Raw genomic sequence first — 27179 nt, 5'->3', positions numbered from 1 at the left:
TTCTATCTGGCTTCGCCGCAAGACCAGAGCCTGACTGCTCCCCGGTTATCGGAGTGGCAGATCCCTTGGAGGACCGTGGTTGCCGCTTATCGGCGCCCACGGATTTCCTCCCCACTACTTTAGACCACAGGTCTTTAGTGTCCCCCCCAGAATTAGGAATACTCCCGGTCACATGAGATACCCCCCCCTTCTTACCCGAAGATGGTTGGCCCCCAGCAACATTACCCCCCCGTGGAACCCCGGTTGTAGGAATTTTCTCCTTTTCCCGAAGCTCCAGCTTCCTACGCAGCACCCTGTTCTCGTCCCGACACTTTTGCATTGCCGAGATGGAGGAGTCAAGGACTTCCGCCATCTCGGCCCGCGTATTGTCAACCTCCTGCTTCAATTCTGTGATTCTACACAGAAGAGCCTCAACCTCTTGTGGGCTAAGTCCACTGGAGGCCGCGTCGTCCTTCACCACGGTTGGGCAAGGAGAGGTCCCCCTGTCCACCGTTCTCAGGGCAGAGCTTGGTGCCAGAATATTCGGGCACCACTCCGTATCCCGCACTGGCGGGTCAGAGTCCTCCTCCTTCTCCATGTCGACGTCCCTGTTTCTGAGCTTGCGCTTCAGAGCAGGGGGCCGGCGCGACGGAGAGACGGATGCCCTCGCAGTGGCCAGCTCTGCTTTGGCTGCCGCGAGCGACCTCTTGAGATCATCGATCTCGGCATCCGCCTTCTCCTTACCACTCTTGAGCGTCTGAGCGTACACTTTCAGGGCGCTGAGTTCCTGCGAAGGAACTGGTTCCTCCGAGGCGCTGCGCGCTCTCTCCATCAGGACGCTCAGGGCGACCGTGACCTCCCGCGCCGCTCTCCTTAGCGCCGTGCTAAGGGTCGACTGCAGCCCCTTCGATACATCGGAGGTCTTGTCGACAGCCATAAGGTGCCGACAGGCCTTCGCGTAGATCTCCGATGTTTTCTGCGCTTGAAACGCAGCCATCAGTTCCTCCTCCGTGGGAAGGCTGTCCCTGCCCCTGGTACGTTTAGGCGGAGCATTTACGTCCAAGACGTATAAAGCCTCTTTTAGGCGCACCTCCTTCTCTAAGATGGCGAGACGATCGGCACGGGCCGCCGTCATGCCGGTATATTCTTGAGTGGTTGGAGGCCGACCTCGGCCTCTCTCCACTGCCTCCGTTGCCTTCCTCTGATCTTCGAGGACCTCCTCCACGTCCACGTCCATTACCTCCTCCTCGTCCGAGGACGAGGAGAAGGAGGAAGAATGCTCCCACTGTGGGTCCGGGGAGACATGAGCCTGCCTCGTCGCCACAGTGGTCGTCTGTCTCACGCTCTCCCTTTTGGTTAAGGGAGCGGTGCTTGCGGAGATCTTTCCGCCTCGGTCCACTCTTGTAAGCCGTACTGTTGGCTGAGAGGTGCCAGCCTTAGGACTAGCCTTAGACTTAGGCTTCCCCCGCACTTGTACGGCCTTAAGCCCACCCTTGGTGAAGCGGATAGCCAATTCACCACGGGAGCTCGCTTCCAACTCCCGTGGAGGCCCGACGTACGATGACGATGAGGAGGCTGCCGGGACAATACAGCCCCTCCCACCGGCCGCTGCGGTATCCGATCCCGCTGCGACAGTAATGATCGTCTCGTTCTTAGTGTCCATCATGAGTAGTGTAAGAAGTTGGCTTTATTCTCTGGGGATCCCACCCATAGGACGGTTGGGTACCAACCCTATAGAGCCCGTCCTGCCCTCATTCATTCATCCACACACACACACACACCGCCTTTCCAAGCATGGAAAGGCCTTGTACCAAGTAAACTTGGTACTGGTCGCTCTTAGCACCCAGTACGACAGTGTACTGGGTGAGCTCTCCCACCACGACAAGGTGGCGACCGACGGGAGAGAACCTTTTTTTTTTTTTTTTTTTTTTTTTTTTTGACGCTGTGGAAACCTCATGGTACCACTCATCCCCCGGGTAGGGGATGAGGGTTATGTGGGACTCCTTGTCCCCCATCGCCGATACACGAATGTATCGACGGTGGAGTCCAAGACCTACCTCACTAAAACCACAGCGTGTGCCTTCGCGGGCTTTTCGGGGGATGGCAAGGAACTGCCGAAGCATTACTTCTTGCCATCCCCAAGCCTTTTCGTCCCGGGAGAGCATCTTCCCCGAGAGGAAGATACTCTCCGCCCGCACTTATCGTGCGGTTCTTCGCGGTTGCGACGCAGGGGGACACCACCCCCACGTCACGCCCTCCCAAAGAGTTTGGGGGGCGGGGTCACGGCTCGAGTGTTCCCGCTCGAGCCGCCACCCCCGGCTCCCGGAACGAGGCTCCCTCTCTCTCCCAGAGGAAGAAGAGATTCGGCCAGCGCTCCGGGAACCCTACTCCTGGGAACTCCCCCCCAGAAGGGAGGGGTGAACCCCCGCAGGCAGCGCCACCCTCCCACCGGCGCTCTAAGGCACCGGTGAGAGGGCCGCCGCTGCCGCGTCCATACCCGGGGGACCACGTGCAATGAGGCTCCTGGCGAGCCTCTGTGGTCCCCATGCCCCCGGGCCGCGGTTCCCTCCCTTAACGGGATTCGACCATCGGTCCGGGGGCGTCACCGAGGCCCTCCCCGGGAGGAGGACCTCGGCCGGGGCGGGGACGGATGCCGCCCGACTCCCGGCCGCAAGGCTTTCGCCGTGCGGCCGCCAGCCAGGCGACACCCGCCCCCGCTCCCCTCCTAGAACTACTACTTCTCCGCCCCAAAAGGGCCTTCGTTCTCCTATCATGCGGGGGAGGCACAGCGCCCCCCGCCCAACCAATCGCCCTAATGGGCCTCCCATCTTTGTCTCCGGACGAGGGGGGGCATAGCGCCCCTTGTCCTTCATCCTTCCCTCTTAGCGTACCCCGTTAGGGGGGCGTCTCCTTGTACGGCGACGAGGTGGTCCGCCTCCGCGACCCCGCCTCGGCGGGCCGCCCCCGTCGCCGTCTCCTCTATCTCGGGCCCCCTCTCGCGCCCTCTCCGCATCCTCCTTCTGCCTCATGACTGATGAGCAGAAGGAGGTTACCGCCTTCCATTCTTCCTCGCCGTCGAGCATCCGTTCCACCAGTGTCGACAGCGAGAGGTCTTCCCCGACTTTATCAGTAAGGACACTGCGCTCGTTGGCCCATGCGGGGCAATAGGCCAACGTGTGCTGCGCAGTGTCCAATCCATCCTCGCAGTGGTGGCATGCTGTAGTTCGCTCCTTCCCGATTCTGCACAGGTATTCCCCAAAACAACCATGTCCGGAGAACACCTGCGCAGTGTGGAATGACACCTCATTGCCTCGCGGCCTCTTCACCCATTCCTCCAGGTGTGGCCGCACGGCCCCGACGACGCGAGTCCCGGAGTTGGTCTCCGGGATGTTGAGGAGATATTCCTCCCATCTCTCAGTCATGCGTCGCCGGGCATGGAATCTCATACCCCTCCTGACCCCGGCAGTCATACGTATGTTCCGCCTCTGAAGCTCGCGCGTCCGATCGTACGTTTCTTGGTACATCAGCGCGACGAGCTCCATTGGCGGAAGCCCCGCCAGGGTCGCGGCCGCCGCATGTGACACTGTCCGATAACCGCGCACCACCCGTATCGCGATGCGCCGTTGCACTCTACGCAGGGCGTCTTTTATGCGAGCAGTGGTGAGCGCAGCCCCAGCCCAAACCGGTGCCCCATAGAGGGCAACCGAGTTGACAATGCCGGCGTACATGCGGCGGACCCTTCCATCCGGCCCCCCCAGGTTAGGGAGGAGCCGACCAAGTGCAGCCGTTACCCCTTCCAACCTGGGGGCCAGCCGCTCAAAATGGGGTATAAAATTCCACTTTCCGTCCAGAATGAGACCCAGATATTTCGCCTGTGTCCCAACCCGGACGGAGGTGCCATCCACCGAGATATGGGCCTGCGGGGGCTTCCCGCGAGAACCGTCGTGGAAGTAAAGCGCCTCAGTTTTCTGAGGCGCCACTCTCAGGCCCATACCTCTTATTTCGCGAACTACGCATGCCACTGCTATTTCCGCCCGTCCTCGGGCCTCCCCCCAGCTATCCGCCCCGGTCAGCACTAGCGTGTCGTCCGCGTAACAGACGACACTGCTGCCGGGGGGGAGGGCCGTGCGGAGAGTCCTATCAAACGCGAGGTCCCACAACAAGGGTCCGAGAACCGACCCCTGCGGGACCCCACACGTGATCTCCCTTTGACGTACACACCCATCCCTGTCTCTGTACTCTATGAACCTCGCCCGGAAATATCCCCTGATGATCCTCACGAGGTAGTCGGGGACGCGATGATATGTCATCGCGTCCTCTATCCGATCCCATGGCAGGGTGTTAAACGCGTTGACGATGTCTAACGACACCGCCAACGCCACCCCGCCATCCTCCATGACTGACTCCGCGAGGGACCTGACGCGGCGAATCGCGTCAATGGTTGACTTTCCCTCGCGGAATCCATATTGGTCCCCGTGAAGATCGGGGCCAACCCGGGCGAGATGCCGGACGAGACGGTCGGCAATTATACGTTCAAATAATTTGCCAATCTCGTCCAGCAGACAGATGGGCCTGTACGCCTGCGGACTCCCCGCAACTTTGGCCCCCTTGGGGATGAGGACCAAATTGGCCCTCTCCCAAGCCGGGGGGAAGACTCCTTGCTTGAGGCAATCCGTAAACAATTGCCTCACGAATGCAGACAGGTGGTCCAAGGCCAGCACCCAGACCCGACCGGGAATGCCATCCGGTCCAGGGGCTTTATTGCCCCTCGACTTCAACCGTTTGACAATCCCGGCCATCTCAGACCCCGTGACCCCGTATTCCTCCTCCCAGGGGGCAGGCTCTTCGTCGTCAAGTTGACGTGGAGTCCTAGCCACCACTGGGAACAGTTTGTCGAGCAGTTGTGTTAGCTCCGGGGCCTCTAGGGTCTCCGTCACGGAGGGCGCCCAATGCCGTAATTTGTTCATGACGGTCTTGTACGGGCGCCCCCACGGGTCCGAGTTCAGAGCGAGCAGCTGCTCGTCCCAAGCTCTGGCCTTGGCCTTCCTAATGGCCGCGCTAAGGGTATTACGCTCGAATCGGTATTCCGCGTAAGCCTCAGCCGTCACCTCGTCATCTCCGCGCCGCCTTGCTCGTGTAAATCGGCGTCTGGCTCGGACTGATACTTGCCTTTGTTCGGCTATTTCGTCCGACCACCAGTACGCTTTGCGGCGCGGTATATATTTGACCCGGGGCATGGCTGCGTCACACGCACTCATGATCACCTCCCCGAGCCATTCGACCCGACCCTGCACTCCCTCATTGGGTATAACCGTGCCGGGCCAGGTCGCCGAGGCGACTGCGGCCACTAGCCTGTCTGCATCCAACTTCTTCAAGGCCCATCTCCTTGGAGGCCTCTCATCTCCCCCTTGGGCGCGGCTGAGCACCCCTTGGCGGACGACGCAGACCCGCATCTCTATATAGAGATGATCAGATAGAGTCTCGTCGTCCACCACTCTCCATCCGCTTATTCTGCTGGCCGCAGGGGAATTGGCCCACGTAAGGTCAATTATCGACTCTCCCTGCGGCCTGATAAGGGTGCTCCTCGTGCCTGTATTCATAATGTACAGGCCGAGTGCCGCCGCCCATGTCTCAAGGGCATTGCCCCTAGCATCGGTGCGCCGGGAACCCCAACTGCTAGACTTAGCGTTAAAGTCCCCGGCCACTATTACCGGGCGGGGAAGGCAGGTACGGACAAAGTCCGCCACCCCGTCCATCACTTGCTCAAACTCGGCAATGCCCATATTTGGGGAGATGTAGCACCCCACGATAGAGATAGGCCCCCATTCTACAGAGACGAACCCCCTGCCCTCACCTATTTTTCTGCAGGGGGGGGAGTTCACCTCTCTCCTCCACGTAATGGCCACCGAGCCCGCACCGTTAGTCGCCCAACATGGGTGACTTTCCGGTACCATGTAGGGCTCGGCGGCAATCCCCACACCACACCGGCGCGCCATCATGGTCTGAATGAATAGATCCTGGGCGCGCCGGGCGTGATTAAGGTTGGCCTGAAGAAGGGGTATCGACATGACTCTATGTGTCGCCGGCCTCCTCCATGACCACCTCCATCATTTGATTTGCCTCCTTAGGCTCATCATTCCCATCTTTCTTAGGTTGTTCCTTCCTCTCCGCAGATAATTCTTTTGCAGCGACAGCGGCAGCAGCAGACATTCCTTTGCTTCCACTGCGCGTGATTCTGCGGGTCTTCTGCGTTCCTTCTCTTGAGGTTGTTCCACCTTCTGCACTCCTTCCAGCCGGGGTTTTCTTTGGCAGCCCTGCCTTCTCCTTCTCTGGTTTGCCCCTTTGTTTAGGAGGGGTGCAGATCCTGCTCCCCATCCTGTGTCCCACAGGTCTGCCTGCTTCCGCGCACAACACGCACTTGGAAGAGTTTTGGCAATCTTGAGCTTTGTGCCCCTCTTCCCCACAATTGTAACAGGTATTTCTCCTGTCCCTGTCATTCTTGCATTGCGCCTGCACATGGCCCATGCCCATGCATTTGTAGCACTGCACAGGCCGTTCTTTTAGAAGTTCCACGGTGGCCATTATCCAGCCAATCTGGATTCTGGCCACCGCTAGTATCTTCTTCGCAGGGGCAAGCGGGCACTTTACCCAAACGGTGCCTAGGGCTCTGGCGGCAAAGCGCATTTTCCCAACTCTTACATCGTCTGGGCTGCACTCTCCCACCTCCGCTAGCTTCCTTCTTATTTCTTCATCTGTTGTGGCCCTATCAAGGCCACGAACACGTAGTTCAGCCGCTTTAACCGGCCTTCCTACTCTGACGCCTTCAACGTCCTTTAGGACTTCGCGGAGCTTATTCGCAAACTCATCTGCTTTGGTCCCACGATCCTTCCCCTTGACCTCATAGACCATTGCACCCGTGACCCCTATGTGCGCCTTAACGCTGGGGATGCCAAGGTCCTTGATATTGATCATATCCCTTGCCTTGCCGATCACCTCACCATAACTTCCAGGAGGACATGTGAGAGTGACCGCGGCAGTTCTGAGAGCCCTCTTGTTCCCTATACCCTCCTTTTTTGCGGGCTTCGGTCTCTCCATCGCCTTACCCTCCTCTTTTTGAGGAGGGAGTGAGGATGCGGCCCTTTTTCCCGGTCCGGATGTCGGTATTTGTTGTTGGTTCCGTTTTCTTGTGGCTTCCTTCTCCCGTCTGCCTACAACCTTGCTCCAGAAAATTTCCTGGGTTTCGGTTTGTTGGGGAGGGAGTGGAGCCTTCTCCGGGCCGGGCATTGGGATGGAGGGGGGATTCTTCCTCTTCAAGAGAAAGTCCTCTCTCGGACGTTGAGGCTTCGGTTCCTCCTTCGCCTCTGTCTTCTTCTTCTTCCCCTTCTTCTTTTTCTTCCTCTCCTTGTCACCAACCGTCGTTGCCCGAGGATCAACGCCACCTTGCGCAGCAGGCGTCCGCTCGGGGCAGCTGGCCGGTACCGCCGGCCGAAGGGGCGTGGAGGTATTTGAAAATGAAGAAGAAGAAAGTTTTCTTTCCAGCGGGAGGGATTTACTATCCCCTCTCTTGAGGTTCTCCATAAAAGCCCCTCTCTCCTCGAGTAATGCCTGGATCCTTTGTGACAGGTCATCATATATTACTTTATCCTCCTCTTTGTTTATTCCAGGAGGATGCTCCCCTAGCGCCTTGGTTGTTCCTTTGATGGGGGGTCTCATTGGCTGCGATGAAGGCAAGGGAGTCGCCCTCACCTCCATCTCCACCTCCATCGGGTCGTCAGTGCTCTGTCGGGGTTGCGCAGCTTCCCCCATCTTTTCCAACTCGTCTGGCGGGTGCGTGTCTATTGCGGGAGGTTGGATGCTTCCATCCTCTATACTTTTACGCATTATCCGCGCTCTTTTGGCTTCATTATGAAGCCTGGTGTTCTCCGCCTTAAGGGCCCGGACTTGCTTCCTCAGTGCCTCCGTCGAGCCCTCTTCCTCTCCGATATCTTTTGCATAGATTCTCCCACAGATGGTAGTGATGGCAGCCTCTAAATAGCAGGCCGCCTCCTTAATCTGTGCCTGAATCTTCCCTTGCAATCCCTTCTTGGACTTGCAGAGCGCCTCCATTAACGCCCGTGTCTGGTTCAGACTCTCGGCCGCTATTTCTGCGTTTGGAGCAATTCTCAGATCGTCCGCACATTCTAACACCAGGTCCTTCATTCGCAAGAATTGTTTAGATTCTTGATAAGGAACCTTGGTGCTCGCGATGGCTCTCTCATACTCCTCTTCTATTTTGGCTCTCTCTTCCCTTTCTTGTTTAACCAGCCTGAATGCGCCGGTGGTCTCGGGCCTTCCTCTCTTCCTTTTCCTGGGAGGAGGTATGAATTCCTCTTCATCTGAGTCATAGTGTTCCGTGTCCTCCACGTCCACAAATGGCTCCTCCGTGTCCACAGATGGTTTCACCGACATTACAGGCCCTCTGGATGGACCAGCCACTGCCCGATCATTCGGCGGTAGGGTCATTCTCGTCCTCAGCACTGGCTTCCTCACTGCGATTTTATGATCGATCTGATCGATCTTTTTGATCCTCAGTACTGGAACCTGCGCCTTGCAAGTGCTCGACCCACTCGTCGTTTCACTCCGACTCTGCTCCTCCCCTGCGCTTGACATCGTGGCGCTTGTAAGTTTGGAAACTTCCGTTTCCATCACCTCCACCTCCCGCTCATTCTGTTTCTTATTTATTTTTGTGCTAGTAATCATCTCCTTTAATCCCACTTTCCCGCTGCGGCTCCGTCCCCCAGGGTATACCCCCACCGGCCAAGGGGTGCCCCGAAACATGACCGGCCACACCCCAAGGCCGGGCCCCAAGTTCCCCCGGGGAGGGGACATATGTCTTAGGCCGGGGGGATACCGCACCCCGGCCAGACTCCGAGCCCCTTACTCACCCGTGTGGGTTTTTGACGCCCACACGGGCTTTCGGGGGTCCCCTGCCTCCGACAACAGGGGTACCGCAGCGGGTGGCGCCACCCGGGGGGCCCCACGGACGTTTCGGGCAAGGTCGCCGCTCCCCGGCCCTGCCCTACACGCCGTGGCGACCAGCCGTCCCCCCACCAGTAATCACATCCAGTGGAAGGGACACCACCTCTCCCGGCCGGCCGGTTCGGTACGGGAAACGGTCCCGACCAGCCAGGAGTACAAACTCTCGCCGCCAGGCCCCGCCTCGGAATAAGTCCGAGCGGCCCCAGCGGTAGGCCCGCGTGGCACCCTCCGGGCGATGCCCCTCGGGTAAACCCTCCGGGCAAAGCCCCTCAGGTAACCACGCGTGACCACTACGCCGCGCCCGGCCCGAGCTCGGAAACGTCCGAGTGGCCCGGGCTCGGCCGACCCCAGGGACGCTGGGACGGGGACCCAGGCTACCCAGCCTGGAGACCCCCAACCAGCACCCTGAGGCCGCACTTGTCGCCGGGCCCCGCCTCGGAATACGTCCGAGCGGCCCCGGCGACAGACCACCGTGACTCCCTCCGGGCGATGCCCCTCGGGTAAACCCTCCGGGCAAAGCCCCTCGGGTAGTCACGGATGGTCACCCACCCCCGCGGCCCCAGCCGCACAAGACCCCACCCCGAGACCCCGAGGGGAACACCCCCAGGAGAAACCCCGGAAACATCCCCCCCGAGAAAACGACGCAAGAACCCCGCGGCCCGAGCCGCAAATGCATGGCGGGAGGGCAAGCGCCGGAGCGCCGTGCAGTGCCCTCTCCTAACGGTGCCATGCCACCGGGCGTTTGAATTCAAGGTCGCCATCCTCTACCACATACGAGCCGAAGCTCTATAGGGGAAGTGGGCCCCCTCCTCCCACAGGGAGGGCTCCCCGGGACTGGGGAAACTCCCCAGACCCGGGGAGTTGATGTACCCGACGTTACTCGGGTACGGGATGCTGTTAGCACCCCTTGCAAGACTATCCTCTTGCAAGGGGTGAGCTCTCTCGCCACGGCAAGGCCGCATCCCACGAGAGAGACGGGAGAGAACCTAACCTAACCTAACCTAACCTAACCTAACCTAACCTAACCTAACCTAACCTTTTTTTTTTTTTTTTTTTTTTTGACGCTGTGGAAACCTCATGGTACCACTCATCCCCCGGGTAGGGGATGAGGGTTATGTGGGACTCCTTGTCCCCCATCGCCGATACACGAATGTATCGACGGTGGAGTCCAAGACCTACCTCACTAAAACCACAGCGGGTGCCTTCGCGGGCTATTCGGGGGATGGCAAGGAACTACCGAAGCATTACTTCTTGCCATCCCCAAGCCTTTTCATCCCGGGAGAGCATCTTCCCCGAGAGGAAGATACTCTCCGCCCGCACTTATCGTGCGATTCTTCGCGGTTGCGACGCAGGGGGACACCACCCCTACGTCACGCCCTCCCAAAAAGTTTGGGGGGCGGGGTCACGGCTCGAGTGTTCCCGCTCGAGCCGCCACCCCCGGCTCCCGGAACGAGGCTCCCTCTCTCTCCCAAAGGAAGAAGAGATTCGGCCAGCGCTCCGGGAACCCTACTCCTGGGAACTCCCCCCCAGAAGAGAGGGGAGAACCCCCGCAGGCAGCGCCACCCTCCCACCGGCGCTCTAAGGCACCGGTGAGAGGGCCGCCGCTGCCGCGTCTATACCCGGGGGACCACGTGCAATGAGGCTCCTGGCGAGCCTCTGTGATCCCCATGCCCCCGGGCCGCGGTTCCCTCCCTTAACGGGATTCGACCATCGGTCCGGGGGCGTCACCGAGGCCCTCCCCGGGAGGAGGACCTCGGCCGGGGCGGGGACGGATGCCGCCCGACTGCCGGCCGCAAGGCTTTCGCCGTGCGGCCGCCAGCCAGGCGACACCCGCCCCCGCACCCCTCCTAGAACTACTACTTCTCCGCCCCAAAAGGGGCCTTCGTTCTTCTATCGTGCGGGGGAGGCACAGCGCCCCCCGCCCAACCAATCGCCCTAATGGGCCTCCCATCTTTGTCTCCGGACGAGGGGGGCATAGCGCCCCTTGTCCTTCATCCTTCCCTCTTAGCGTACCCCGTCAGGGGGGCGTCTCCTTGTACGGCGACGAGGTGGTCCGCCTCCGCGACCCCGCCTCGGCGGGCCGCCCCCGTCGCCGTCTCCTCTATCTCGGGCCCCCTCTCGCGCCCTCTCCGCATCCTCCTTCTGCCTCATGACTGATGAGCAGAAGGAGGTTACCGCCTTCCATTCTTCCTCGCCGTCGAGCATCCGTTCCACCAGTGTCGACAGCGAGAGGTCTTCCCCGACTTTATCAGTAAGGACACTGCGCTCGTTGGCCCATGCGGGGCAATAGGCCAACGTGTGCTGCGCAGTGTCCAATCCATCCTCGCAGTGGTGGCATGCTGTAGTTCGCTCCTTCCCGATTCTGCACAGGTATTCCCCAAAACAACCATGTCCGGAGAACACCTGCGCAGTGTGGAATGACACCTCATTGCCTCGCGGCCTCTTCACCCATTCCTCCAGGTGTGGCCGCACGGCCCCGACGACGCGAGTCCCGGAGTTGGTCTCCGGGATGTTGAGGAGATATTCCTCCCATCTCTCAGTCATGCGTCGCCGGGCATGGAATCTCATACCCCTCCTGACCCCGGCAGTCATACGTATGTTCCGCCTCTGAAGCTCGCGCGTCCGATCGTACGTTTCTTGGTACATCAGCGCGACGAGCTCCATTGGCGGAAGCCCCGCCAGGGTCGCGGCCGCCGCATGTGACACTGTCCGATAACCGCGCACCACCCGTATCGCGATGCGCCGTTGCACTCTACGCAGGGCGTCTTTTATGCGAGGAGTGGTGAGCGCAGCCCCAGCCCAAACCGGTGCCCCATAGAGGGCAACCGAGTTGACAATGCCGGCGTACATGCGGCGGACCCTTCCATCCGGCCCCCCCAGGTTAGGGAGGAGCCGACCAAGTGCAGCCGTTACCCCTTCCAACCTGGGGGCCAGCCGCTCAAAATGGGGTATAAAATTCCACTTTCCGTCCAGAATGAGACCCAGATATTTCGCCTGTGTCCCAACCCGGACGGAGGTGCCATCCACCGAGATATGGGCCTGCGGGGGCTTCCCGCGAGAACCGTCGTGGAAGTAAAGCGCCTCAGTTTTCTGAGGCGCCACTCTCAGGCCCATACCTCTTATTTCGCGAACTACGCATGCCACTGCTATTTCCGCCCGTCCTCGGGCCTCCCCCCAGCTATCCGCCCCGGTCAGCACTAGCGTGTCGTCCGCGTAACAGACGACACTGCTGCCGGGGGGGAGGGCCGTGCGGAGAGTCCTATCAAACGCGAGGTCCCACAACAAGGGTCCGAGAACCGACCCCTGCGGGACCCCACACGTGATCTCCCTTTGACGTACACACCCATCCCTGTCTCTGTACTCTATGAACCTCGCCCGGAAATATCCCCTGATGATCCTCACGAGGTAGTCGGGGACGCGATGATATGTCATCGCGTCCTCTATCCGATCCCATGGCAGGGTGTTAAACGCGTTGACGATGTCTAACGACACCGCCAACGCCACCCCGCCATCCTCCATGACTGACTCCGCGAGGGACCTGACGCGGCGAATCGCGTCAATGGTTGACTTTCCCTCGCGGAATCCATATTGGTCCCCGTGAAGATCGGGGCCAACCCGGGCGAGATGCCGGACGAGACGGTCGGCAATTATACGTTCAAATAATTTGCCAATCTCGTCCAGCAGACAGATGGGCCTGTACGCCTGCGGACTCCCCGCAACTTTGGCCCCCTTGGGGATGAGGACCAAATTGGCCCTCTCCCAAGCCGGGGGGAAGACTCCTTGCTTGAGGCAATCCGTAAACAATTGCCTCACGAATGCAGACAGGTGGTCCAAGGCCAGCACCCAGACCCGACCGGGAATGCCATCCGGTCCAGGGGCTTTATTGCCCCTCGACTTCAACCGTTTGACAATCCCGGCCATCTCAGACCCCGTGACCCCGTATTCCTCCTCCCAGGGGGCAGGCTCTTCGTCGTCAAGTTGACGTGGAGTCCTAGCCACCACTGGGAACAGTTTGTCGAGCAGTTGTGTTAGCTCCGGGGCCTCTAGGGTCTCCGTCACGGAGGGCGCCCAATGCCGTAATTTGTTCATGACGGTCTTGTACGGGCGCCCCCACGGGTCCGAGTTCAGAGCGAGCAGCTGCTCGTCCCAAGCTCTGGCCTTGGCCTTCCTAATGGCCGCGCTAAGGGTATTACGCTCGAATCGGTATTCCGCGTAAGCCTCAGCCGTCACCTCGTCATCTCCGCGCCGCCTTGCTCGTGTAAATCGGCGTCTGGCTCGGACTGATACTTGCCTTTGTTCGGCTATTTCGTCCGACCACCAGTACGCTTTGCGGCGCGGTATATATTTGACCCGGGGCATGGCTGCGTCACACGCACTCGTGATCACCTCCCCGAGCCATTCGACCCGACCCTGCACTCCCTCATTGGGTATAACCGTGCCGGGCCAGGTCGCCGAGGCGACTGCGGCCACTAGCCTGTCTGCATCCAACTTCTTCAAGGCCCATCTCCTTGGAGGCCTCTCATCTCCCCCTTGGGCGCGGCTGAGCACCCCTTGGCGGACGACGCAGACCCGCATCTCTATATAGAGATGATCAGATAGAGTCTCGTCGTCCACCACTCTCCATCCGCTTATTCTGCTGGCCGCAGGGGAATTGGCCCACGTAAGGTCAATTATCGACTCTCCCTGCGGCCTGATAAGGGTGCTCCTCGTGCCTGTATTCATAATGTACAGGCCGAGTGCCGCCGCCCATGTCTCAAGGGCATTGCCCCTAGCATCGGTGCGCCGGGAACCCCAACTGCTAGACTTAGCGTTAAAGTCCCCGGCCACTATTACCGGGCGGGGAAGGCAGGTACGGACAAAGTCCGCCACCCCGTCCATCACTTGCTCAAACTCGGCAATGCCCATATTTGGGGAGATGTAGCACCCCACGAACCTTTTTTTTTTTTTTTTTTTGATTCGTAGTGGAAATCCTCATGGATACCCCCGCCTCCGGGTAGAGGACGGGTGGTTATGTGGGATTCCTTGCCCCCCTTGGCCGATCCACGAATGGATCGGTCAGGGGGCGCAAGACCTACCCACTAAAACCACTACGAATACCTTCTCGGGCGTTAATGGGGGACGGCCAGGATGCTGGAATCCCATGCCGTCTGGCCGCCCCCCCGTCTAATCCCTCCTGAGGAATGTGCCGCAGAAGGCGACACCTTCCCCCCCGCAAGTGCGGGTATTCGCGGTTGCGGTGCAGGGCGGTATCTACCCCACGCCGCGCCCTCCCATAAGTTTGGGGGGCGGGGTCACGGCTCGAGTGTGCCCGCCCGAGCCGCCACCCCCCGCCCCCCCGGTTGGGGTTCCCCCTGGCACCCAGGAGGGTGGCCAGGTTCGACCGTCAACCGAGGGGGCCCTCTCAGGGAAATCACCCCCGGGGGGGTAACTTCCCTCGCGGAGGTTGCTCCCTCCAGCCGAGAACGCCCGACCCTGGGCGTCTTTCTCGGCGGAAGGGCGACAAGCCTCCGCTCCCTCGCAGGGGGGGACCGCGTGCAATGGGGATCAAGCCGAAGCTTGGACCCCCCGCGGCCCCCCCACTGCCGGGTGTCGCGGCTCCCCCCCTTCCCTTAAAGGGGGTTCGGGGTTCGGCCATCGGCACCCGGCGCTAACGCCGAGGTCTTTCCATGGAGAGACCCCGGCTGGACGGGGGCGCGAGGCCGCCCGCCCCCGTCCCTCCTACACGTGGGCGGTCAGCGACGCCGGGCCCTAAGACCCGACAACGCTAGCCCCCACAGCCCCGGCGGTGGGGCTCCCCCTCATCCCAAAAGGAGTTGAGGTTCGGCCTCCACCGCCAGGGAGAAAAGCCGGCGCACCCCCCTCCCGCCACAGGGAGGAAGGGGGGAGGCCGGCACCCTGGGGGCGAGAGCCACCCAACCACCGGCCGAAGGACCTAAGTCCCACGGCCGGCGGCCAGGCGGCCCCCGTCCCCGCAGGAGGGAGGATCTCATCCAGCTGCGCTAGAAGAGACCCCCCCTCGTTTCCACCTTTTCTTTATCACCTCTCTCGCTTCTACCAATTCCCTCCCACCGGGCCTGGGAGGGGAGCTGGGGAGCAGATGTTAGGTACATCCCCAAAAACTCCCCTCCCATTAGTTTCATCCTGGGTCGGTGCCATAACTTGCATCTGGCGCCGACCCCAAAGTGCGATCCTGGCTCCCACCGTCACTCGCATCCTCCTCCTCGCTGCCCTCCTCGCCAAGGGCCTCTCTCCTTCTTCCCTCCTGTTCTCGTTCTCTTTCCTTCTCCTCCTTCTGCCGCATTACTGTTTCGCAGAAGGAGGAGAAGGCCCTCCATTTGTCTTCACTCCCGACCGCCGCCGCAATTACGGCCGGGAGCGAGAGGTCCGCGCCCACTGCGGACACGAGCTCCCTCCTCTCTTGATTCCACGCAGCACACACCTCGAGTGTGTGCTGCGCATCGTCCCGCTCGTGTCCACAGTGGACGCAACGGGTCGTGCGCTCCTTTCCAATGCGGCACAGGTACACACCGAAGCATCCATGCCCGGTGAGCACCTGTGCCATCCTATAGGTAACCCCTCCCTTGGCCCTGTCTATCCACTCGCGTAGACAGGGCCGGATGGCCTCGACAGTCCGCTGCCCCGGGAGCCCCGGTCTCTCCAGGAGTTCGGTCCATTGGTCGACAGCGGCCTGTCGGGCGTGGACCTTCACTGCACGCCGGTCTCTCTCCGTGGGAATTATTCCCTCCTCCCGAACACCCCGTATTCGCCAGTATAGCACCCCACGAACCTAACCTAACCTAACCTAACCTAACCTAACCTAACCTAACCTAACCTAACCTAACCTAACCTTTTTTTTTTTTTTTTTTTTTTTTTTTTTTTTTTTTTTTTTAACGTGTGGAAATGCGCGACCGCATACCCTCACACCTCGGGGGAGGTGAGAGGGTTATGTGGGGCTGGGATCAACGCCACCGGGACTCAAATGCCTCCCGGGGACTCCCCCGACCCACTAAAACCACACGGTGGCCCTCTGAGCGCTTGTGCAGCAGCCCCGGGAATCGCTTTCGCATACGCCGGGGCCGCTGCACGCTGAGCTTGCGCTCCAAACCTTGATAAAAGGTCCGGGTTTTACCCCGGTCCTGGAAGGAAGAGAATGGGGCCACCCATTCTCTTCCCCCTCGTGAGAGCCCGCGTGCAATGGATCTCCGGAGCCCCCGCTCCAAAGATCCTGCTAGCCCTCCGCCCCCTCGTATCACGGCTCCCTCCGCCCCCGGAGGGGGTTAGGATTCGGCCGTGACACGGGGGACACCTCCTGGGAGACCCCTCGATAGAGGGAGTATCCCTAAGCGGAAGGGAGGGGACCGTGGACCTCGCCCCGTGAGGCGAGGATCGTGTCCCCTCCGTTCCGCCTCTCTTTTGGTTTTCTCCCGGGGATCGGGCTCCCTCCGCCCCCGGAGGGGGTTGGGATTCGGCCACGGTCCCCGAGAGAACCTCCTCGCAAGGGGAGGAGTCGTCCCCCGAGAGGAACGACTCTCCCCCCCCGCCTCCGAGGCGGGATCGAGGGAACACTGTTCCCCCGATCCCACCTCCTTCGCACAACTCCTTCCCGCTATCCTCTCGCCGCGGCTGCGGCGAATCTCCTTCGCCGGACGCCAGCCCTCTTGCGACGCATCGGGTCGGCGTCCGGGTCTTCCTCTCTCTCCCTTTCCGCCACCTCCTTCCGCGTTAGGACGTCCTCGCAGAAGGAGGCGACGGCGCTCCACTTTTCTTTGCTCTCCAGCATGGCCTTGACCATGCTGGAGAGCTGCAAATCTCCCCCTATTGCGTCGGTCAGGGCACGGCGCTGTTCCGCCCATGCTGGGCAGAATTCCACTGTGTGTTGCGCCGTGTCCCTGACCTCCGTACAGTGGTGGCACTTCGTCGTTGGCTCCCTCCGCGCCTTATCGTGCAGGTACTCACCGAAGCACCCGTGCCCGGTGAGCACCTGCACAATCCTATAAGAGAGTCCGAAATCTCTCGACAGCCAATCCGATAGAACCGGCTGAATTGCTTGGACAGCGCGCAGACCGGCCCTCGGTCGGAGTAGTTCCTCCGACCATCGTTCCACCGCGCGCTGTCTTGCCCGTTGCCGGCCCACTTCTGCCGCTTTCGGTGTCAGGGCCAGGCCCCGCCTGGTTATGAGACTTAACCCCATCAAAAGTTATGAGACTTGGGAAAAAAAGAAAAAAAAAAAAAAAGCTGGTTCAGAATTCATAACTTTTCATTCTGTGTCGATTGGAGTACACTTGTAGTGTATGATTTTCAAAAGTTATGAGACTTAAAAAAAAAAAAAAAAAAAAATCGTATAGTTCAAAATGCATAACTTTCGATTCTCCATCGATTGATATATACTTATTTTGTATTTTTTTTAATAACTACGCAACATTCAGGGACGAAAAAAAAAGAAATATTAATAACTCGAAAACAATAAGTCCTTTATAAAAAAGTCCTAATACTTTTTTGTAGGGCTCGAAGAGAGGAACAAGATAGCCCGTAACTGGACCTTGTATCTCCTATAGTTTTCGAGAAAGAAGAAATATATGCATATTTTCGAAAAAAAAAAAAAATTTGTTTTATCTGAGATCTTTCGATGGCGAACCCTATCCGACGCACCCCTTCCCAACTTCCTACGACGCACCGTTGATGAGATATTGCCACTTCCGGTTTTCGACTTTTCGGCATTTAAACTTCCGGTCGAACCGAACCCAAACCCGTTGACCCCACCCCTCTACGGAGCACCGTTCTCGAGATATCGCCACTTCCGGTTTCCGACTTTTGAGCGTTTAAACTTCCGGTCGTACCCTTTCCGATCCCGCAGACCCCACTCCCGTCCGACTTCTCGTTTTCAACATAAAAGGTTGAGTAGTTTAAAAAAAAAAAGAATTAAAATAAAAAAAAAAAAAAAGCGGCGACTCCTTAGAAGCCACCTGTGGCGTACAACAAAGAAGGCCGCCTCGCCAACTACGCAACGACCGACCGACACGTTCAATCCCGTCGATCCTTGACTGCGCAACGACCGAGCGACGAGCTGGATCCAGTCATTGTTAGCTGTGCTCTCGTAGCGAGAAGATCGTGCGAAGACGTGCTCCCGACGTTGACAGAGGTAAGCATTTATATTAACTTAAACTTTTCTCATTTAATATTTTTCTTGTTTTTAATAGTTAATATTCTGAAACAGTTCAAATAAAGAAATGGAACCTCGTGTAATGGACGAGAGAGTTTTCCAGGCGCACGAGCGCGGTGAATTTGAGTAAGTACAATAGACGGAACGATAAGTCTTCTTCTCCGTTTTTAAACAAATTTTGTATTAATTATTTTATTGTTCTTTCAGTTTCCAATTAAGAGCATTTGTCATTCCGGTGCGTATTATGACAATCTTGCCTGAACCGTCACCGGACAGTGACGATACTGTGTCAATATATTCGGACATGTCATTTTCGGACGACTTGGACGTGGAGACCGTTGTCGACAACAACGAGAACAACAACGACGTCGAGAAGGACGAAGACGTCGAGAACGACGACGTCGAGGACGACGACGTCGAGGACGACGACGTCGAGGACGACGACGTCGAGGACGACGACGTCGAGGACGACGACGTCGAGGACGACGACGTCGAGGACGACGACGTCGAGAACAACGACGTCGAGAAGAACGACGACGTCGAGGACGATGACGTTGCAGAGAAAAAACAAGAATCCGAATGAAATAAATTGAGTCCGGAATATTAAATAAAAAAAAAAAAAAAAAGACTCTGTAAAGACCGTCCCCACCTCCTCGTGGTAAGAGTCGGGCAACGTAGAGAGCCTTCCTCAAGGCATCTCGACGGCTAACGGGGCTCCGGCATAATAATCACAAAACGGTACAAGTCTTGAACGAAAGAGCTCGACGAGACCTTTCATCCGAGACCTCGACGGCTCCTCCAGCTGCTTCCGTTCCCGAGATATTAACGAAAAACCATCTCTAGAGATAATTAAAAATTTAATATCTCGCGAACCAAAAGAGATAGATTGACGTTCCAGGTCTCGGACGAAAGGGCTCGACGAGACCTTTCATCAGAGACCTCGACGGCTCCTCCAGCTGCTTCCGTTCCCGAGATATTAACGAAAAACCATCTCTAGAGATAATTAAAAATTTAATATCTCGCGAACCAAAAGAGATGGATTGACGTTCCAGGTCTCGGACGAAAGGGCTCGACGAAACCTTTCGTCCGAGACCTCGACGGCTCCTCCAGCTGCTTCCGTTCTCGAGATATTAATGAAAAACTGTATTTAGAGTGTTACGTCCTGTGGACTGCACGATTCTTTTCTCCCCGATTTACGCAGATTCGCGTTCCGCGAACATATTAATTATAAGACCGAAATTAGTTATAAGAATTAAACGGAGAAAGACAGTGATTGTGAAACAACTCGATCGGTGAGATTACGAAACCTACACTTTGATCAATAAGTCATAGGTAATGTTGAAATATCACGATCGACACACGCTATCAGTAGACCAAAGATCGGAATTAGGAAAGAACTCTTCATACAAGGAAGCAATACGTTGCGCAAAGGGGATTAAACACCGAACGTATGACTATGAGTCACAAGAAAAGAGGACGCCCTTTGCCCTATAGGAAGGGCAGACGAATAGTATAAAAGCAGCGAATCTTCCAAGAACGTACTATTAATTCCGCCTACATCGTGGCAGTTACACACTTCTGGATCCTCGCATTAAACATACATTGTGACCATCGAGGCTCAACAACCAGCTATCAGTCAACCTACACCTTCGCCCACACCACTCGAAGGAATTATCGATCCTGAGGATCAACCTATAGCTGCCAACCCGCTCACCAAATAATATACAGCCAACAGTGAGTACTTTCATTCTTCTACGATCACGGAAGTGAATAAATCCCCGGAATCGCGACTAAACTTAATAAGTAGTGGAAATCGCTGCCCGTCGAGCATTGAAACGCGCTCTCCGATTGAAACGGGACGATCAAAAGCCAACGCGAATCCTCAACCGCCTCATAGCACATCAACGTTACACACACACTCATATATAATTGTTTATACATGTCCACAAATTCAAATGTCTAATTCTCTGAATATTATTAAGATTTTATTTTTTTTGAATAAATGATAATTATTTACATTACGCGAATTTAAAGTCTTATTTAAACCCCTGCGTTCCTTCATATATCCCCCGAGATCGCACAAGGTCCTATCCCGCGTAAAAGGGATTTAATTCCCTTACCGAAAAGAACCGACGAACGGACCCCTGAAATAAGCCAGGTAAAAGCGACTATCCAGTCGTTGACCTGCAAAAGGGCCAGACAGTCCGTTCGACCCGAAATCACTCCGATTTCGGGAAAACGCTGTTACGACCTTCGAGCGGCCTTTCCTTCGTGCAGGCCAGGACGTAACAGGAGTGATATATACATTATTTATGAAAATGACAGTCCTGATGGTAATAGATATTTACGAGAATTATATCAGAGTATAAAATACACACATATATAATGCGCAATATTTCTTATAACTCGTTTATCTTTGTAGCCGAAATGTATCATTTTCGTGATATCTATTAAAAAATAGTTTCACGCACACCGCGATTTTTCGGAATATATTATCTTTATACGGCCTTTCGCGATCCCCTATTCAGCGCTGATTTAATTACAGACTAAATATTAGCCGCCGACAGAGAAGGAGATTTTCATGGACATTACAACCGGTATTGTGTGGTGCGGACTAATAATAATCCAGCGCGGTAGAAAGAGAGGCCGGAGCGGAGCGCGTTTGAAGTACGTGTATTGTTAATGTATTGCGTAATTAGGTGCATTGCACGGTTAGGAACGGTAGAAATTCGGTTTCGCGCAAATTTTGCCCACCGCGCGATATTCACCAGGTAGGGTTGTTTTACCACGTTAAATCCACGCTCTACGCGCGGGATTGTGTTGCTCTCTTTGTCCGGGATAACTAACAGCCGCGTTGATGCGGACGTAGTCAAAGTTATCGCGCGAAGTATGCGCTAAATGTTTGATGCGTCACCCCTCTCTCACTCTCTGACCTCGTTCGCCATCCCGGGAGCTGATGATACGCGTCACGCTCGTGCGGAAAATAAAACAACGAGGTTTTTCCGTTTGTACACATAGACAGGCAAAACGCCGGAGTTCGAGATCTCGGTTATAGCTTGTAGGGAAAAATTCATCAGAATCCGAAAGCCGCGCGGAGCAATCCTCTCGAGAGATCGGAACACACATCCGGCGATTAGGTTTTATATATCTCTCGTGCAAGCTCGAAAGCTGACTTTTCCGCGCGCGCGACCGTTTATTCCGGCTCCATGATCTTCATCTTTCTGTCATGACCGTAAAAGACACGCGGTAAAGCTGCAGAGGGAGGATTATGGAAAACTTGCTGAAACTCGGCCACTTTCCGTGATTGCGGCTACCGTTGGGCGCTGTCGTTGCTTCTTTTTCACGACTTTGTGGGTTATTTACGTCTTTCCGCGCGGGTTGTCGGCTATCTCGCCTCTTATCCCCTTGCTTTATGCTCTAAAAGGGGTGGAAGGAGCGAGAGGTGGAGGACGCAGGTGTAAGCTCGCCGAAAGTTTTCATTTCTCAATCTTTTCGTGAAACAACATGATCTATTACTATATTTCTCGAGAAGCTTGTACTATTTGATGTGCTAGGTATAGAGAAAGTAATATTGTTATTTAATAAAGTTTCTGTAGTTGAATTGTGAACATTTCTAATTATATCAGTATCATCGTTAACATTAACATTATTCGTTGGAGATAATACTTTCATAGGTGAATTAACCGATTGTGAAACAACATGATCTATTACTATATTTCTCGAGAAGCTTGTACTATTTGATGTGCTAGGTATAGAGAAAGTAATATCATTATTTAATAAAGTTTCTGTAGTTGAATTGTGAACATTTCTAATTATATCAGTATCATCGTTAACATTAATTATTCGTTGGAGATAATACTTTCATAGGTGAATTAACCAATTGTGAAACAACATGATCTATTACTATATTTCTCGAGAAGCTTGTTAAAGTTTGCGCTATATTTGGACAAATCTCACTGCTATTTGATAAAGATTGACAATCTTTTTTAGTTATCATTCGTTTCATTTTCCGTCTTTCCATTTCTTCCAGATTTTGCTTTTCTTTCTTGTTTATTACACTGGAATTCTTCTTCTTCTTCAGCAGTTCGAACTACTTTTCTTCGAGGTATAATTAATTATTAGTTTAATAAAATAATTAAATAATCTAAATCAAAGTCAATTTCAATTCAACATCAAACCAAAGTCAATTTTAGTTCAAATTAGAGCCAACTTTAAGAGACAACCACTGTCAATTTCCATATTAAAATCAATTTTAATTTTTGTATCAATAAATAATAATTAAATAATAATAATTATTATAATAATACTTTATCAGTTTTTATTTATTTCAGTTTAAAATTAATTAAATTAGTATAATTAATTTAATTTAATATTAATTTGAAAATAAAAAAAAATTTTAATCTTATAATTTTAATAAAAATTATTTTTAATTCAACAATTTAAAGTAAAATTAATTCAAATTAAAACATAATTTTAATTAATTAATTTGAATCGAAACTAACTTTAAACTAATAATTTAATTAAAATTAATTTTAATTTAATAATCTAATAATAAGTTAAAATTAATATTAATCGAAGTAAAAATTACTTTTAATCTAGATGTAAATAAAAACGATTTAAATAAAAGCTAATTTTAATTTAATAATTTAAATCACTTAACTAATTTAAATCATTTAACTAATTTGAATCAAGTTAAAACTAACATCAATTTAAGTCAAATTTTAATCTAATAAAAAATCCAAATTACAATCAATTTCAAATCATAATCAATTTCAATTTAAGTCAAACTTCAATCCAACAATCCAAGCCTCAAAATCAATTTTAATCCACTAATCCAAATCACAATTAATTTTAATTCAATCAAATTTCAATCGCTAATAATTCAAATCATCAATTTGAGTCAACAATCAAAGTAACAACCAATTTCAATTCACAAATCAAATTTCAATTCATTTCAGTCCAACAATCCAAGTAACAACCAATTTCAATTCACAAGTCAAATTTCAATTCAATAATAATTTCAAATCAATAACTACTCACAACCAATTTCAATTCAAGTTTATTTTCAATCTAATAATCCAAATTACAATTAATTTCAGTCCAATAATCCAAGTCACAACCAACTTCAATTCAAGTAATGTCAAATTGCCATTCAATTTTATATCAAATAAAATTCAATTTTGGTAAAAATAAAAATTAATTTAATTTCAACCAAACAATTTTAATTAAATCTAGTTTTATAATTTTTTTTAAATTTTAATCTTAATTTTTTTATTTTATTTACTTTTTATTATTTTTTAATTTATTTTTTTACTTTTATATTTTTCAATTTTTTAATTTAATTTAATTAAAAAATTTTTTAATCTAATTGTTTATAATTTAAATTAATTTTAATTAAATAATTATAACAATCAAAACTAATTAATTTAACAATAAATTTAATCACAACTAATTTCAATATCATTTAAAATTAAAACTTTAATATAATAATTTATAATAAAATAAATTTTAATCTAAAAATTTAAATTAGAATCAATTGTAATTAATCCAACAATTAAATTAGTAAGTTAATTTTAATTTAATAATTAATATTAAAATCGATTTTAGTATAATAACAAAAAATTAAAAAAACTTTATTTTTAACTGAATCTAAATAAACTGCGACGTCTTTGCCTCTCTCGAGAACGCCGCTCTCGAGAAAGCGACGTGCAATGTAAATCGGGAGCGATATCTATCGAAACGTAGGTAGGTGATACGGTAACGAGATAGGTAGTCAACGGTAATGCGGTACTTTACAGTATAAACTCTATGCTAATAAATGGGCGCCAGGCGCGATTTCTCGCGCCACGGTAACTAGAATCTCTTAAGAAACTTGATATAAAGGTCCGGCTGCGCCTAGCTCAGTGTATGGCAGAGGGGCGCGATTCTTTGGTAACGCTAGAGAGAGATTCTGGAGGAGAGGAGGGAAATTATTTGACACTCAATATTCAATAATTAATTAACAAATATATTTAACACATAACATTAGAAGGACATATACAATTGATACAGTAATAATCTCGAAATTACAGGAAACGATTACCTTACGGTGGGAATCCACGTGCGAGGTAATCGGTACACACGGTATATAAACATATTCGAATCGAAACTAGCTCCGGTAGCGAACAATAGGTGCGAGAAGGTAAGCGCGGTATACAAAAACTCCGGAATGTGGTCGCAGCATTCCTCACGCGCGCGAGACTACAATCTTCACAATCGATATCTCGAAATGTCGGAATATTAAGGAACGGTAATTACGGTATTAACGAGGCGTCCCCAATGGCTCACCACGATGATATATAACGTTATTTGCCATGAAAGTCCCTCGAACAGGCGGGACGAGACGATATTTACGGAATCTTTACGAAATGAAACAAACGGTAATTTCGCGCTATATGTACGACTCTCGCCGAGTTCCTCGCAATAGATACGGTAACGGTAACTCGCAGAGAGCGACCACGCACAAATTCCGAGGTTATTTAACGCGATCTTATAATTCCATCAAAAACACGATACGATACGATACGATACAATACAATATAATTCTCGAGTCTTAACTTATGACGACTGTCGGCGGCAACTTCCCTGAGAGAGACACTTTCGCGGAACCCGGTATGAGCCAGTATCGCGGTAACAATTTTCTGGAGCAACTATGCTCCGCTAAACGGAAACGGTAATTCGGTATAAAGCTGTCGATTTTACTCGACAGACTTTAACCCACAGCACGGTAATACACGACACTAGCTGGACCGGGAACAATTTCTACTCACGAACTACCCGAGTGGCGGCTTACAATAGGTTCGCAAGGCTGATCGATTGTCGTCCTGGAGTCCCTCTCACTTGTTCCGTACGCCAGACAGAAGTGACTCTCCGAGAGAGAGTCCTTAGGTCCCTCGAGCTCCGCGCCGATTTCTCGCGCATCCTATCGATATTCGGTCGCCGTGGGGCCGCCGGGATCCGCCCATCGATCCTTCGGCGCCCTCGTCCTTGTACCCGTGATTTTCGGAGACTCGCTTCCCGTTCTTTCCGGTATCGTGGCGGTATCACCTCATAATTCTTGATTTCCGGGGTTTGAATTGGCAGGCTGGCCGGGCCGTCATCCAATCCTTCCCGCAGGTGTTTATGGGCTGATATAGGGCCCTCTCCTCACTCTGCAGCATGAGGGGGCCTCTCGGTATCCTTTAGCGCTTCCATCAGATCTCTAGAACAGTTTATAGTTTAGATAATATCTCGGGATGGCGGTAGCGACGGGAACTCGATACATGACCTTTGGCACGGTATCCATTTACGGTAGTTTCCTCCTTGGATCTCCGGAATCTTGCTGCACATTTCGTTGAGGAATCCTCCACTCAGTTAGTCGTGTCACGGTTATTTCAACCCACATTCGCTCAATACGGTAACGCAGGAAATATTATACAAACAAAAATAACAATAAAATATAATCTTTTCGCTTTAAGGTCGCTATCTCTCAGGGTGTGAGAAGCAACCCCAGGACGGCTCTCCCCTTCCCTCCCCGGTCGAGCTATTGCCCTTGTGACGGCGCTCAAAAGGCGTCACGTCACAAAACTTAAATTTGATAATATATATATTGATAAATGTAATATATATAAAAGCAGAATAATACATTTTTATACATATATAAAATTTAAATAATTATTTGAAACAAACTATATGACAATTTTGGTATAAAAAAAGATATAAATAAAGGATATTTATTCTTTTCTTTATATCTTGTCTCTCTTTCTCTCTCTCTCTCTCTCTCTCTCTCTCTCTCTCTCCCTTCTAACTCAATCTCCCACTCTCTATCTTCTTCTCTTGATGAAAATCTTCTTTTTTCTATATCTTTTTTATTTCTCTTTCTTATTTTTTTTCTTTTAATTGTTTTTAACCCCTCTTCTTTAGGCTTTTCTATTAGCTGTAATAAATTATTTATTTATTAGATTTTGTATAATAAAATAAAGTGATACATATTTATACGTACAATGCATAAATGAATACTTATAATATATATACACATGTAATAATATATATATAATATATATAAATATACATATATGTGTATATAATAAATATATATATGTAATAATATATATATATATATATATATATATATATACTTTTGAAATATAGAAAAGATTAATTTATCGCTCATTTTTAAATATTAATACTGCTTTAATAATCAAGTCAATAACATACTTTTTTATCTGTGTATTTTCTCTCTATCGGTTATGTATCTTCTCACTTTCTCTATATCTTTCTCTCCCTCTCTTTGCCCCTTTTTTTCTCGATGAAAATCTTTTCTTTATTTTCTTCTTTATTCTATTTCTCTTTTTTTATTTTTTGTTGTTTTTAATTGTTTCTTCTTATTTTTTAACTATTTATAACCTGAAATATATTATTTATTTATTATTTCTTTATTAATAATAATATTAAGAATTTGCAGGAAGACATCTGCTTGGCAGCAAAATGTTGTCCAAACAATATAATTTTTAAATATGAAAAAGATTAATTTATCTCGCTCGCCATTAAATATTAATACTCCTTTAATCGTCAAGTCAGCGCTGTAAAACCACACGCGGCAACAATTGTCGGTGTTCAATATTTAAAGAATTATTAAAAGAGTATTAATATTTAAAGACGAGCGATAAATTAATATTTTACATTTTTTAAATGTATATCATTTGGACAACATTTTGCTGCCAAGCAGATGTCGGCTTGCACAGTCTTTTAATTTCTGCCACGTATTTAATTATTAAATACTGACCAATGTCGCCGCGCGGTTTATACATGAACTTTACGTGAACTTCAAATGCTTTAAATGCTTTATAGCTTTTTTATCTATAATTAATTTATCGCTAGCCTTTTATTAATACTACTTTAATAATAAAATCAGCGCCGTATTAATTGCGCGGCGACTATTGGCGGTATTCAATATTTCAAGACGAGGCAAAAATTGAAAAAGTGTGCAAGCCGACATCTGCTT

At 51.8% G+C, this 27179-nt stretch overlaps 1 protein-coding gene across 1 annotated transcript; it reads right to left on the bottom strand.

The window, feature by feature from the left end:
* Positions 1-16603: 16603 nt before the first annotated feature.
* LOC145947780 (uncharacterized) lies at positions 16604-17188 on the bottom strand. The gene has a single exon (XM_083057557.1). It carries the CDS (start codon positions 17186-17188, stop codon positions 16604-16606), a length of 585 nt encoding a protein of 194 aa, XP_082913683.1.
* Positions 17189-27179: the final 9991 nt, after the last annotated feature.

The sequence above is a fragment of the Prenolepis imparis genome, unplaced genomic scaffold, assembly GCF_030444845.1.
Source record: "Prenolepis imparis isolate NDT839.2.m4 unplaced genomic scaffold, iyPreImpa1.0 SCAF_142, whole genome shotgun sequence".
NCBI lineage: Eukaryota > Metazoa > Arthropoda > Insecta > Hymenoptera > Formicidae > Prenolepis > Prenolepis imparis.
This window is presented reverse-complemented; position numbering and strand designations above follow the sequence as displayed.

Coding starts and splice junctions, on each gene's coding strand:
- LOC145947780 (XM_083057557.1), bottom strand. CDS start 17,188: ATGGGGTTAAGTCTCATAACCAGGCGGGGCCTGGCCCTGACACCGAAA.